This window comes from Scyliorhinus torazame, chromosome 10 (genome assembly GCF_047496885.1).
Source record: "Scyliorhinus torazame isolate Kashiwa2021f chromosome 10, sScyTor2.1, whole genome shotgun sequence".
NCBI lineage: Eukaryota > Metazoa > Chordata > Chondrichthyes > Carcharhiniformes > Scyliorhinidae > Scyliorhinus > Scyliorhinus torazame.
Window position 1 is genome coordinate 190,825,367 of NC_092716.1, and position 13,758 is coordinate 190,839,124.

Here is a 13,758-nt window from a genome sequence, read left to right on the forward strand (position 1 = left end):
ATTGATGGAAAACTGGAAGTAGTTTGGGTGGCCAATTTAGCATTATATATGTGGACATGAAAATGTATAATGGAAGCTTTGAAAATAAGGACAAGGCCTATCACTTCAACTTGGCAACAGAAATATACTGACCTGTCCTATGCCAGTAATCTCCTGCCCTTTGACTCCACTTCGCCTGAAGACTATACTTTGTCTTGGTTCCTTGTGTGCAGCACCACAGAAGATTGGCTGGTGTGCGCATTTATTTACTGGATTTCCTGTCTTTCATAGTTTTAGTTATTTCTCCCAGGTTAATCCTGTTGTGCCATTTTTTTGTAGTCTGACCTGGTGGCCAATGCTGAGGAAGTAATCAGAGAAGCAAAATACGTAAAGAAACTTGAGAGTCAAACAGGGGCTTCCAAACGTCTGACTGTATCTCCTCACTCTGCCTTTATGCTTTCTGGTGTTCTCCAACGCCTTCAACGTCTAGAAGAAAAACTTGACCAGGTGATCTGTTTTCTCCTCTTTCTTTCTGCTCCCCTCTCTTTACTCGGCCCTCCCTTCTCTTGCCCCTCTTTTCTCTCTTATCTCTCTCCTCGCTCTCTGCTCTCACTCTTCCCGTCCCTCTTCTCTACCTCACTCTTCTCTCCTCTCTCACCCTTCTCTCCTCTCCTCTCTCACCTTTCTCTCCTCTCCTCTCTCACTCTTTTCTCTTCTCTCTCATTCTTTTCTTCTCTCCTCTCTTCTCTTTTCTCCTGTCTCACTCTTCTCTAGTCACTCTTCTCTTTTCTCTCACTCTTCTCTTTTCTCTCAGTCTCCTCTTCTCTCTCTCTTCTCTCCTCTCTCTCTTCTCTCTTTTTCTCTCTCTCCCTCTAGGGGCTTTTCACAGTAACTTCATTTGAAGCCTACTTGTGACAATAAGCGATTTTCATTTCATTTCTGTTCTCTCCTCTTTTCTCTCTTCTCTCCTCTTTCCTCTTTCCCTCCTCACCCTCTCTCTTTTCACTTCTTTTTTTCTCTCATCTCTCTTCTCCCTCTCTCCCTCTCTGCTCTCTCTCTCCTCTCTCGCTCTGCTCTCTCTCTCTCTCTCTCTCTTTCTCCTCTCTCTGCTGTCTCTTCTCCTCTCTCCTCTCTTTTCCTCCCCTCTTTTCTTCCATTCCCCTGATCCGTCCTGCATCCTACACGTAATGCTAATCGATTTGTTTACTGACTGAATGCTGAATAAAATCACTGGTTCTAAACCTGTGCATTTCATAGAATCAAAACAATAACAACAGCACAGGTGGAGGCCATTCGGCCCATTGTGTCTTTGCCTGCTTTTTGAAAGAACTATCCAATTATTCTATTCCCCATCTCTTTCCCCATAGCCATGATATTTTTGTCCATTTTGAGTACTGACATAATTCCCTTTTTAAAGTTACTATTGAATCTGTTTCCACCACCCTTTCAGGCAAGGCGTTCCAGACCATAACTCATTCCTTTAAAAAATCCTTTCCTCATCTGCCCTCTGGGTCCTCTGCCAGTTACCTTAAATCTGTCACTTTGGCCGACCCAACAGCCATTCGAAACAGTTCCTCCTTATTTATTCTCCTACCATTGAACAACTCCGTTGAATCTCCGCTTTAGATTTTTCTGCTTTAAGAAGAACAAGCCCACTTTCTCCAGCTGAAGGGATGAAGCATTTGCTTTCTACTCTAACTGCAGGGATGAGAGGATGGAATGCACAGAGTCAGAAGGCATCCTTTAGTCTGTAGTTGTGGCTGGCCAGACTGTCGCTGTCGTCTTTGTTGCATTGGTGATTCTGCCTGTACTGCTCTTGAGCAATGGGCCTTGGGTTAGATAATCCCGTCGCTGCACTTAGCCAGCATGAAGGGGGGAGCTGTGCACTTCTGTGAATCAGATATTTGTATATAATATTTTTATCTGTGCATGTTGGGTATTTTCCAGTTGTGTTAGAATGTAAACAAGTTGTGCTGTTCCAGAAGCATCATCACGTTGACATAAAACAAACGGTATGCAATTTTTAAATGATTAATTCTCTGGTTGTTGGCAAGGCTGCCACTTATTGCCCACCCTGAATTGCACTGGAGATGATAGTGGTGAGCTGCTTCCTTGAACCGCTGCCGTCCAGGTGGTGTAGGTACAGCCACCTTAGTGTAATAATGGGATTGCCACGATTTTGACCAAGGAACAGTGAAGGAACAGTGAAGGAACGGTGATATAGTTCCGAGTCAGGGTGGTGTGTGGCTTGGAGAGGTGGTGTTCCCACGTGTCTGCTGCCCCTATTCTTCTAAGTGATGAAGGGGACCGATTTAGACAGTTCTGTCCAAGTCATAGATGGAGAGATGTAAGGGGGGTCTGAGTGTGGTGTGGTGATGCTAATTTCAAAGAATGCTGCTCTTTTTGCATGTTTCCATCTTGATATGGGGTGGTGGGTTAAATTTTTGTCTTCAGTGCCTGGACAGTAATCCAGCAGAGCAGTCATTGACATCTACTGACCTTGCTGCTATTGGAAAGAGTTTTGATCTCCTCTTACCCTCCTCGACTGTTAGGAGATTACTCCCAGCTTCGCTCGTCTCCCCCCATAACCGAAGGATTGAAGCCTTTGCTCTCCATCCTGACCTCCACTCGGTTGAAATCAAAGGGGTGAAAATAAGCTGAGTTAATGGAGTCACTGCACTCAATTCTGGACACAGCACCTCAGGAAAGATAAAAGCAAAATTACTGCGGATGCTGGAGTCTGAAACTAAAACAGAAAATACTGGACAATCTCAGCAGGTCTTGCAGCTTCTGTGGAGAGAGAGCGGAGCAAACGTTTTGAATCTGGATGACACTTTGTCAAAACATTCATATTGATATTGGAGGGCGTATGGCGCAGATTCACCTGACTGACGTAGGGAACTTGGAGGGTTATGTTATGATGGGTGATTACATCAGATAGTGTTGTAGTCACTTGGGTGTGGAAAATTAAGGGGTAGTCTCATTGAATGGTTAAGATGATTAAAAGATTTGATAGGACAGGTAGAACAGTGAGAAATGATTTCTCTGGTGGGGGAAATCCAGAACAAAATGGAGTTGAGATATGATTAGCCAAAGAATTTCAATTGAATTGAATAGGGTTCAATTCCAAAGTGATTGGATGGAAAACCAAATAGGTTATACTAAACTTGAATCAAACCTTGGTTAGATCACGCCTGTAGGACTGTGCACAATTCTGCTTTTTAAAATTCATATACGGGATGTGGGCATCGCTGGCTAGGCCAGCATTTATTGTCCATCCCTATTTGCCCCTGAGAAAGATGGTGGTGAGCTGCCTTCTTGAACCACTGTAGTCCATGTGGTGTAGGTACACTCACCATGCTGTTAGGGAGGGAGTTCCAGGATTTCGACCCTGTGACAGTGAAATAACAGCGATATATTTTGAAGTCAGGATGGTGTGTGACTTGGAACTTTGAGTTGGTGGTGTTCTCATGTCTGGTACCCTTGTCCTTCTCGCTTACTTTATTATATTAAAAAAATAAGAGTCACTGGAGTCAGTGCAAACAAAGGTTTACAAGGATGATAGCAGGATGATACCTATCAGGAGAGATGATAGGCTGGGTCTCTTTTCTCTTGAAAAGAGAGGGTTGAGAGGGGACGACCTAGGAGACGTCTTTATAATTATGAGAAGTTTTGATAGACTAGATGCAGAGAGAATGCTTCCACTTTGGGGGAAGGGCATAACCAGAAGCCATCAGAAATTCAGGAGGGAATTCAAAAAAGAAACTCCTTCATCCAAAGCGTGGTGAGAATGTGGAACTTGCTACCACACAGTGTGATTGAAGCAAATAGAAGAGATGCATTCAAGAGGAAGCTCGACACACGAGGGGGAAAAAGGAATAAAGGTTATGTTGATAAGATGAGTGAGGAAAGACAGGTGGAGAATAATTGCTCACATGCACTGGTTGGACTGAATGGGCTTTTGCCTGTGCTGTACATCCTATATATGCAAACAGGGTTAAGGGGCTGAATGGCCTCCTCCTGTTCCTACAATGAATAAGCAATCTGCTCTGCAAATTACTGCCCAGGCATAGAAGATTTACCCAGCAACCTCTTTTATTGAGATTGGCCCTTTTCCATTGGTTGGCTGCCATTAGTTTCTCAGCCTATGGGTGCTGTGTTGCCAGCAGCATCACCGAGGCCCCTGCGTTTAACCTCGGTGCTGAAGTTGTCTGCGTTTGACCTGATCCCACGCCATCTTTTTTGTCTGGTTTCTCTCCTCTTTGTCTTAACCATCTCTTGCATTCTGTACCACAGAGGAAAGCTCTGTCTCTATCGCAAGGTGACGTTCCGTTTAGCAGGAAGAGCATAAAGGAGAGAGGAGCTCATCTTACTGCACTGTTTGGGGGAAGGACTCTCAGACAACAGGTGTGTGCTCTCTCGGCTAGTGTTTTACTCAAAGTCTCAATGATTCCACTGACTGGGGCACTCCTTTCAAAGCCGTGAGATGTCGAAGCGTCTGTGTTGCAAAGTGAAAAACTGCAGATTACATTCGAGAGCGATACCAGGGTTATTAACTGCTACAGAATCAAGGGGGTAGATGGAGTTACATAAGACAGTCTTGGTCACTTGAATTGTGGTACAGCCTCAGGGGGCTGAATGGCCTCCTGTTCCTATGTTTCTAACACTGAAGCCAACTGGAGGAAAGGAAATTTTCTTTCTGAGTGTAGAACTGGATTCTACAGCTATTAACATTCACATCCATCGTACTGAATTCCATGTTGCATTAACACTTGTCTGTTAGAGGTCAGCCGGATACTCTTCTCAGTCCCAATATCATGGCCAAAGTGAATTAGCATATCACTGTCTCCCTCTGTCTCTTGGGGCAATATTGAGGTCTCCAACTGGTGCTTAACTCATGGTGGCAGGGCTGAGATCACCGACAGGTGGGGCTACTATCCTACCCCGACACTGGAACCCCCCACACTCTGGCCTCCTAACCCACACTGGGACCTACCCCTCCCCCAACCACTGGGGTCCCCCACACCACACTGGGACCTACCCCTCCCCCAACCACTGGGGCCCCCCCACACTCTGGCCTCCCAACCCACACTGGGACCTACCCCTCCCCCAACCACTGAGGGCCCCCACACTCCAGACTGGGATCTCCCAACCCGCAATGGGACAGACTACTCTCCCCCACACTGGGACCTCCACCCCCCCCTACCACCACCGCCTCCCACCTTGAGCCACACTGGTGATTCTTCCCTCACACTGATTTTTAAAAATACATAATGAATATAGAGTACCCAATTATTTTTCTCTAATTAAGGGACAATTTAGTATGGCCAATCTACCTAACCTGCACATCTTTGGGTTGTGGGGGTGAGACCCACACAGACACGGGGAGATTGTGCAAACTCCACACAGACAGTGACCCAGGGCCGGGATCGAACCAGGATCCTCAGTGCCGTAGGCAGCAGTGCTAACCACTGTGCCTCCGTGCCACCCTTCCCTCACACTGATAATTTGTCCCTCCCCATATTGGGGTTTCGTCTCTTCTCACCCACACCGGTGTTTCTGCACCCCCTCCCCACCACCCCCACACTTGGGCCTCCTCCCACATTCCTCAGATTGGAGCCTTGCCCCGCCCTCTCCCATACTGGGCTTGCACCTATCCCCACACACTAGTATGCTTCACACTACGCCCTTGTGCCCCCCCCCCCCCCAAACTGAGGATTCCACCCTCATTCCCCTGTCTCCCACACTGACAATGTATCCCAGCCCCTTACTGGGGATTCATCTCCTCTCCCCCACACTTGAGATTTTCACCTTTTGACATTTTTTGACTTTATCCCATAAAATCAAGTTTTGGTTGTAACCTGTCAAAATTGTTCCTGTTTTCTGGTTTACGAATTCTGGATTCCTTGGGGCCGATTCTCCACCTGTGTGCAGCGCACACCCTGCTGTTCCGGGAGAATAGTGGGAGTGTCCCAAAACAGGGTTCTTTTTTAAAAATAAATTTAGAATACCCAGTTGATTTTTTCCAATTAAGGGGCAATTTAGTGTGTTCCACATACCCTGCACATCTTTGGGTTGTGGGGGCGAAACCCACGCAAACACTGGGAGAATGTGCAAACTCCACCCGGACGGTGACCCAGAGCCGGGATCGAACCTGGGACCGCGGCGCCGTGAGACTGCAGTGCTACCACTGCGCCACCATGCTGCCCTCCAAAACAGGGTTAGTGCTGGGCGCCAAATGGAGCGTGATGCTTCTGCCCTGTGGCACTTGACACAATTTGGTTCAACCCATTGCCGGGCATGAACCAGATGGTGCTCAGACCGTTCAAAGACGGAGGGAGTCTTCTGGCTCCTAGGATTCTCTTTCTCACCGTTCGGAGAGCTTCCATGTCCCCTGATTGCTTGCTTCCCCATTGGTTAGCATTGGCGGGCAATCGACCTTCACAGATATTGCTATTCTCCTGGAATGGAATCACTATTCGACATCTAGCCTAGATCTGGCCTTGCATAACTTGAAAATGCAACCTTTGTTTTCCTTTAGCAGATACATAGATTGGGTTCCGCCAAACAGTTAAATTCCACGCTTAATCTGTTCTCGGTGGAAATGGGACTACGACTGTGTTCAATGTGTAAGTTAGAAAGACTGAACTGCCATTCACCAGTCATCCATCATTTATCAAATAATTCTATAGGTTAAATTCTTTGCTCATCCCATGGGAGTTGAACTGGGAGGGACCTCTGGATGGAGAATTGTGGTGAAATCCTGAACTTTAAACCCAAGTTCCATTCAATCATTGCTCCCACTAGGAATTCCATTGCTCTAAGTCAGCCTCACTTGCTTTTTGCGCCATTCTGTTAACATAACGCTTATTCAGCCTTGCTCTTGTTGTTTTGTTTTTCCTGGGCTATTTCTGCCACATTTCCATCATGTGTTTCAACGCTGGCCCTAACAGGCGTCTCTGTCCGACACAAGCTCATCCCATTCTCTCGCCAACACATCTCGCTCCACCCATGACTCTGCTTCCTCTTCGCTGTCTGCCATGGCTCACTCACCCGATCCTCCGACACAGGTATTGCCTAGCTTAGAACTGCGGGCTGCCGATGCTAAGCGACATTGTGCACAATTTTATGCTCTCTTTCAGGTGTCTGTGAGTTTGCACAAGGAAAGTGGAGCACTTTGAAGTCAGTAGTTAATGTTAATTAGTGCCTGTAATAGCAATAGAAAATTACAGAATCATGCAGCACAGAAGCATGCCATATGTGGCAAATCGTGCCATATGTGGCCCATCGTGCCATATGTGGCCCATCGTGCCATATGTGGCCCATCATGCCATATGTGGCCAATCATGCCATATGTGGCCAATCATGCCATATGTGGCCCATGATGCCTATGCCAGCTCTTTGAAAGAGCTACCCAATTAGCCCCACTCTTCCTGCTCTTACCCCATAGCCCGGCAAATAATACCCTTTTACAGTAATTTATCCAATCTATTTTGGAACAGGAATTGAATTTGCTTCCACTGTCCTTTACTGCACCCACATTTCACAACAATTTGCTGTGTTTTTTTTAAATGGTCATCCTTTCACTCTTTGGCTCTGTTATGTACATTTTGGGGGTGCATGTTTAAGGTTAAACAGATTTTAACACTTCTGTTAAAATAGTGAGAATTATCATTAAGTGTTCTCTCTGCAAATATGGTCAATACTGAATCCTGCTCTTTACCCCGTTTTTGCTCTTGGAATTGTTTGTCTAAATCTTTTACCTTGTATTTTCTCTGTAATTATCTTGGTCTTTTTTCCCTCTGGTCTTTCTCCTCCTCTCTCTTTCGCTCCTGCTCCCATTCTGCCCCCGTGTGACTTCTGTCCTCTGAGATCAGATACGCAGTGTGCAGGCGGCAGCCATTAATTTGGAAAGGATGTTTTTAAGCAGTGGGGACCAATCCAGTAGCCAGGTCAAGGCTGGAAAGGAGGTGAGTGTGCGGCAGCATGTCAGACCTCGTGATCAGGCAATAAAGTCAAAGAGTCAAGAACAAGTTAATAAGTTGACACAATTAAGCACAGAATAAGAAATGGGTGTATCCCTCCATGTGCAATTTGCCAAATCAACAAGTTTGCACAACTTGGTTTATTCAGTTTCTATTCTTTACTCCCCCTTGTTTTCCTTTAAATGTGTTGATACTATTTAGCTCACCAGTCCATTTGGTAGCGAGCTCCATATTCTAACCACCCCCTATTGGATATATTAGTTACTATCTCATATTTCTGGCCCCAAGGTCTGGTGTTGTCCACAAAGGGAAGCATCTTCTACATCTATTCTTTCAAACCTCTTTGTAATTGTAAAGACCTCCAACAGGTCAGCCCTCAATCTTCTCTTTTCTAGCGGAAAGGGCCCCGCCCTGTTCAGCCCTACCTATTAGTTCATCCTCGTAGTCCTGGCGTCATCCATGTAAACCTGCTTCGCACCTTCTCCAGTGTCTAGATACCCTCTATGTCCTTTAAAACACAGTACTATGAAATGTTTCTTTTAAATGATTAAACCGTGCAGTTTCTTAATAGAAAGAATGTAAACCTCAGTGATAACCTTAGTAGATAAAGCTGTTGCTTCTCAGTCATAAGGCCCTGGGTTCAAGAACCGTTCCAGATACTTGAATCCGTAATCCAGGCTGGCATTTCATTGTCGAGCAGAACTGAAGGAGATATTAGACCTCGCTGAACCTCTTTAGATATATGATAAAGATCTCCTATTTGAAGTGAGAAGAACTCTTCTGGTGTCCAGCCCAAGATTCTCCCCCAGCCAACACAATCAAAGACTAATGAGCAAGCCATTCACCTCAAGGTTGTCTTCTTGATGATGTTGGCTGGACATGACTTGATGCATCATCACACACAGGCAGACCACGTGTAGGTTGTCATTAATTCCACATAACTGCCTGGTAGCATCCCAGTGTCCAAATGGATGGAATTGGGGAATGCATTCAGCATAAAGAACCAACACCGCATCACTGATCGAGCAGCATTTGGCCTCCCTCAAAGACAGTGGACAGCGATCAACAAAATCCACACAGGAAATGGGCGATCCTACTCCTTAAGTGAATGGAGAGGGACAAACTGAATTGTAATTGTGACCATGAGTCCCAGATCTTGGAACACATCAACCTGTCCACTTACGATCTCTTGCAGGTGGCACCCCATTTGCCATTGAATGTATAGTTGAACTAGACATCCCTCATTAGCTTTTCCTATAATTTGGAAGTAGACAGCCTCATGGTTGCTTGTGGGATCTGCTTGTGTATAGAATGGCTGCTCCATTGTCTAACCTTACAATAGTCAATGGAATTTGATGAAGGTGAAGCACTTTGGGTTGTTTTTGGTGACTGACGAGGTACAAGAAGGCTTGTTGTGATGAGTAGAATGGCAACATGATACCAGGACACCAAGGAGAGTACCTCTCTCTTCAAATAAAGGTTTTTTAATCACAATACCACTGGGATGAGGGGAAACCTCCAGTGGATTTAAACTTTGTGGTTTCATTAGTATCTTTTTATTTTGCTTTTTTGTTCAAATTGCTTTTTAAAATTATATTGAGCCACATTGCATTATTTTTGGTTACTTGTAGCTGTTAGCCATTTGGAAATGGATATAATAGTTATCATGATTTTTGATGCTGAAGAAAAACTTAGTGAGTCCAAATCCCACTATGGAAAAACATGAAAATCAATCCAGTTAATCTGGTAGACTGGGCACCACTAAAAACCAGGGACGATGAACACAACTGACAACATCAGGGCCAGTCCCACCATGTCCAGTCCACACTTTATCCTTGACTCAGTATCATAACTGGAGTGGTCTACTGTATCGTCTGTCACTGCACAACTGTTCAAAGAGAAGGTCCTCCACCTGCTCAGAGCACTGCCAATAAATGCCGACCTCCCTAGTGTCAGCCACACTCTCGAGCAAAGTTATTTAAGAAAGCAATTGTCATTTGTAGGACAGGTATTAGTGCATCAAACTTTTAACTATCCCTAGATTCAGGAGTAGTCCCTCTGGATTGGAAAATTGCACATGTCACTCCACTTTTTAAGAAGGGTGAAAGGGGGAAACCAGGGAATTACAGACCAGTTAGTCTAACATCTGTGGTGGGGAATTTGCTGGAATCTATAATCAAGGATGGGGTAACTGAACACCTTGAAAACATTTCAGTCAATCAGGGAGAGCCAGCATGGATTCATGAAGGGAATCTCATGCCTGCAAATCTTATTGAATTTTTTTGAAGAGGTGACTAAAGTAGTGGACAAGGGAATGTCTGTGGATGTCATTTATATAGACTTCCAGAAGGCATTTGATAAAGTCCCACACAAGAGACTGTTAACTAAAGTGGAAGCCCAAGGAGTTGAAGTCAAATTATTGATTGAGGGACAGGCGACAGAGAGTGGGGATAATGGACAATTACCCTTATCGGCAGGAGGTGACTAGTAGTGTATCACTGTGTTGGGGCCTCAATTATTCACATTAGTCATTAATAACTTGGATGAAGACATAGAAAGTCTAGGAGCTTTTCACAGTAACTTCAATGAAGCCTACTTGTGACAGTAAGCAATTATTATTATTATTATATCCAAATTTACAGATGATACAAAGTTAGGTAGCATTATAGGTAGCCTAGATTATAACAGAAAATTGCAAGGAGGTATTGACAGACTAGGTGAATGGGCAAAATTATGGCAGATGGAATTTAATGTTAGCAAATGGAGCAGCACGGTAGCACAGTGGTTATCAATGATGCCTCATGATGCCGAGGACCCAGGTTCAATCCCGGCCCTGGGTCACAGTCTGTGTGGAATTTGCACATTCTCCCTGTGTCTGTGTGGATCTCACCCCCACAACCCAAACATGTGCAACGTAGGTGGATTGGCCGTGGTAAATTGCCCTTAATTGGAATTTTTTAATTAATTTTGAAAAAGTAAGTGAGGTTATCCAATTTGGACGAAAAAAGGATAGAGCACATACTTTCTAAATGGAAAGCGATTAGGTACAGAGGATGTTCAAAGAGACTTGGGGGTTCAGGGTATAGGTCCTTAAAATGCCAGGAACAAGTGCAAAAAATAATCAAAATGGCTAATGGAATGCTAGCTTTTATATCAAGAGGACTGGAATATAAAGAGGGCGGCATGTGGCACAGTGGTTAGCACTGGGACTGCGGCGCTGAGGACCCGGGTTCGCATCCCGGCCCGGGTCACTGTCCGTGTGGAGTTTGCACATTCTCCCCATGTCTGTGTGGGTTTGACCCCCACAACCCAAAGATGTGCAGGGGTTGGTTTAGCACAGTGGGCTAAATAGCTGGCTTGTAATGTAAAACAATGCCAGCAGCGCGGGTTCAATTCCCATACCAGCCTCCTCAAACAGGTGCCGGAATGTGGTGACTAGGGGCTTTTTACAGTAACTTCATTGAAGCCTACTCATGACAAGTGATTATTATTATCATTATTATTATAGGTGAATTGGCCACGCTAAATTGCCCTTTAATTGGAGAAAAAATAATTGGGAACTCTAAATTTTTAAAAAAGAGGACTGGCATATAAAGACAAGGTGTTAAGATGTGGCTATACAAAACCTGGTTAGACCCCACTTGGAGTACTGAGAGCAGTTCTGGGCCCCACACCTTATGAAGGATATTTTGGCCTTGGACAGAGTGTATTGTAGGTTTACAAAAATGATACTTGCGTTACGTTACGAGGAGAGATTATTCAAATTAGACCTGTTACGCTGGAATTTATAAGTTTAAGGAGTGATCTGATTACAGTATTCAAGATACTAACAGGGAAAGACAGGGTAGATAAAGATAAACTATTTCCACTGGTTGACGATTCTAAAACTAGGGGGCACAGTCTAAACATTAGGGCTAAATTATTCAAGAGAGATGTTAGGAAGAACTTCATCATTCAAAGTCTGGTCGAGGTTTGGAACTCTCTCCCACAAACAGTTGAAGCTAGCTCAGTTGTTAATCTTAAATCTGAGAGAGAGAGATTTTTGTTAAGCAAAGATATTAAGGGATATGGGCCAAAGGCATGCATATGGTTTAGCTCACTGGGCTAAATCGCTGGTTTTTAAAGCAGACCAAGGCAGGCCAGCAGCACGGTTCAATTCCCGTACCAGCCTCCCCGAACAGGCGCTGGAATGTGGCGACTAGGGGCTTTTCACAGTAACTTCATTGAAGCCTACTCGTGACAATAAGCGATTTTCATTTTCATTCATGGAGTTAGGTCACAGTCATGATCTCATTAAATGGTGGGACAGGCTTGAGGGGCTGAAAGGCCTATTCCTGTTCCTAAAATTATTAGCTCCAAGTTGCAAGGTTCCAGGATGGTGGTGTCAAAGCTCATGGAACCATGTGGTGCAGAAGTGGGGGGCCATTCAGTCCATTTTGTCCGTGCTGCTCTTTGAACGAGCTGCTCCAATAGTTCCACACCCACTGCCCTTACCCTGTAGTGCTACAAATATCTCCTTTCCAGTTTTATTTATTTATCCAATTCCCTTTTGAAAGTTACTACTATTGAATCTGCTTCCACACCAGCCTTTCAGGCAGAGCATTCCAGTTGACAACTCACTGTGTAAATATGAAGTATGTGATCTCCTCTCTCCCTCTGATTCTTTTGCAGTTATCTAGAATCTGTGCCGCCTGGTCACCAATTCACCTGCCACTCAAAACGGTCTCTCCTTATTTATTCTATCAAAACGTACCATAATTTTGAACACTTCTCTGAGCTTTCAAGCTCTAAGGGGAACAATCCCAGCTTTTCCAGTCTCTCCACATCACTGAAGTCCCTCAACCTGCAAGAAAGCTTTTAAATTTGTGACCACGAAGGATGAAATGAGAGGGGTTTGCCAATTGAGTCAAGTAGTGGGTTCTGAAAATCCTTGTGTTTCAGAAGCCATCAGTGCTGTATATTCTGTCCTCTCGTAGATTTCTACACGTGATGCTTCTCGTGCTGTAGTCTGTCGCTCGAGTGAAACCACGGCTGCTCAACCTTCCAAATCCAGCCAGCACTGTCACGCTCAGGTAGATCTAACCTGGGACTCATGGTGTGGCTCAGCATGTCCGACCCGCAGGTGCTGAATGGCGCATGTCAAACTTTAAAATTAAAATGCTTGCAGCAAGTACAAGAGCAGCAAAAACGTAATATGTCACTAATTAGTGCTCGTCTGGTTCAATATAATGAGATTTGTAATCATGTCCAGCATGCCACACTTGTGAACTATTCCATAAGACAACAGTAACTTTTATTTATCCGGCGCCATTAACCTCGTAAAATGTCCCAAGACTATTCACATCAGGTAACAATAAATCAAGCCTTATAAAAAGCGATTAAGACAACTGATCAAAAGCTTGGCCAAAGAGGCAGGTTTGAAAGAGTATTCAAAGGAAGCAAGAGAGCAGAGAGGTGTATAGAGGGTATTCGATGACCTAAGCACCTGAAGACTGCCCAGGCACAAAGGGCAGGATGTACCAGCTCTTCACGCTGGTGAGAATTTCCGGTTCCCCACCGACGCACAGATTACCCGGCAACAAGGGATGCTGTCAATGGGAAATCTCGTTGACGACGACGGGATCCCGCTGGCAGGCCATCTCTGCCTCTGATAAACAATGTTTAATTATGACCAGCAAACATTTTGAATCTGCAATTTTACATTTTGTAATGAATGTGAATGTGGCCGTTTAAAAATCTTATATTTCTTTATAATTATGAGGCAGAGAAGAGTTAGACGGAGGAAGAGAGAGAG

The 13,758-nt window shown here is 44.7% G+C and overlaps 1 protein-coding gene across 1 annotated transcript in view; it reads left to right on the forward strand.

Annotated features, from left to right (window-relative positions):
• LOC140384457 (F-actin-monooxygenase mical2-like) overlaps positions 1-13,758 on the forward strand; it is a 371,552-nt gene that overhangs the window by 139,276 nt on the left and 218,518 nt on the right. Inside the window, exons 18-21 of the mRNA XM_072466174.1 lie at positions 319-486; positions 4,276-4,386; positions 7,857-7,949; positions 12,941-13,036. Of these exons, the coding sequence (XP_072322275.1) occupies positions 319-486; positions 4,276-4,386; positions 7,857-7,949; positions 12,941-13,036 (468 nt within the window). The remainder of the gene's footprint in view (positions 1-318; positions 487-4,275; positions 4,387-7,856; positions 7,950-12,940; positions 13,037-13,758) is intronic.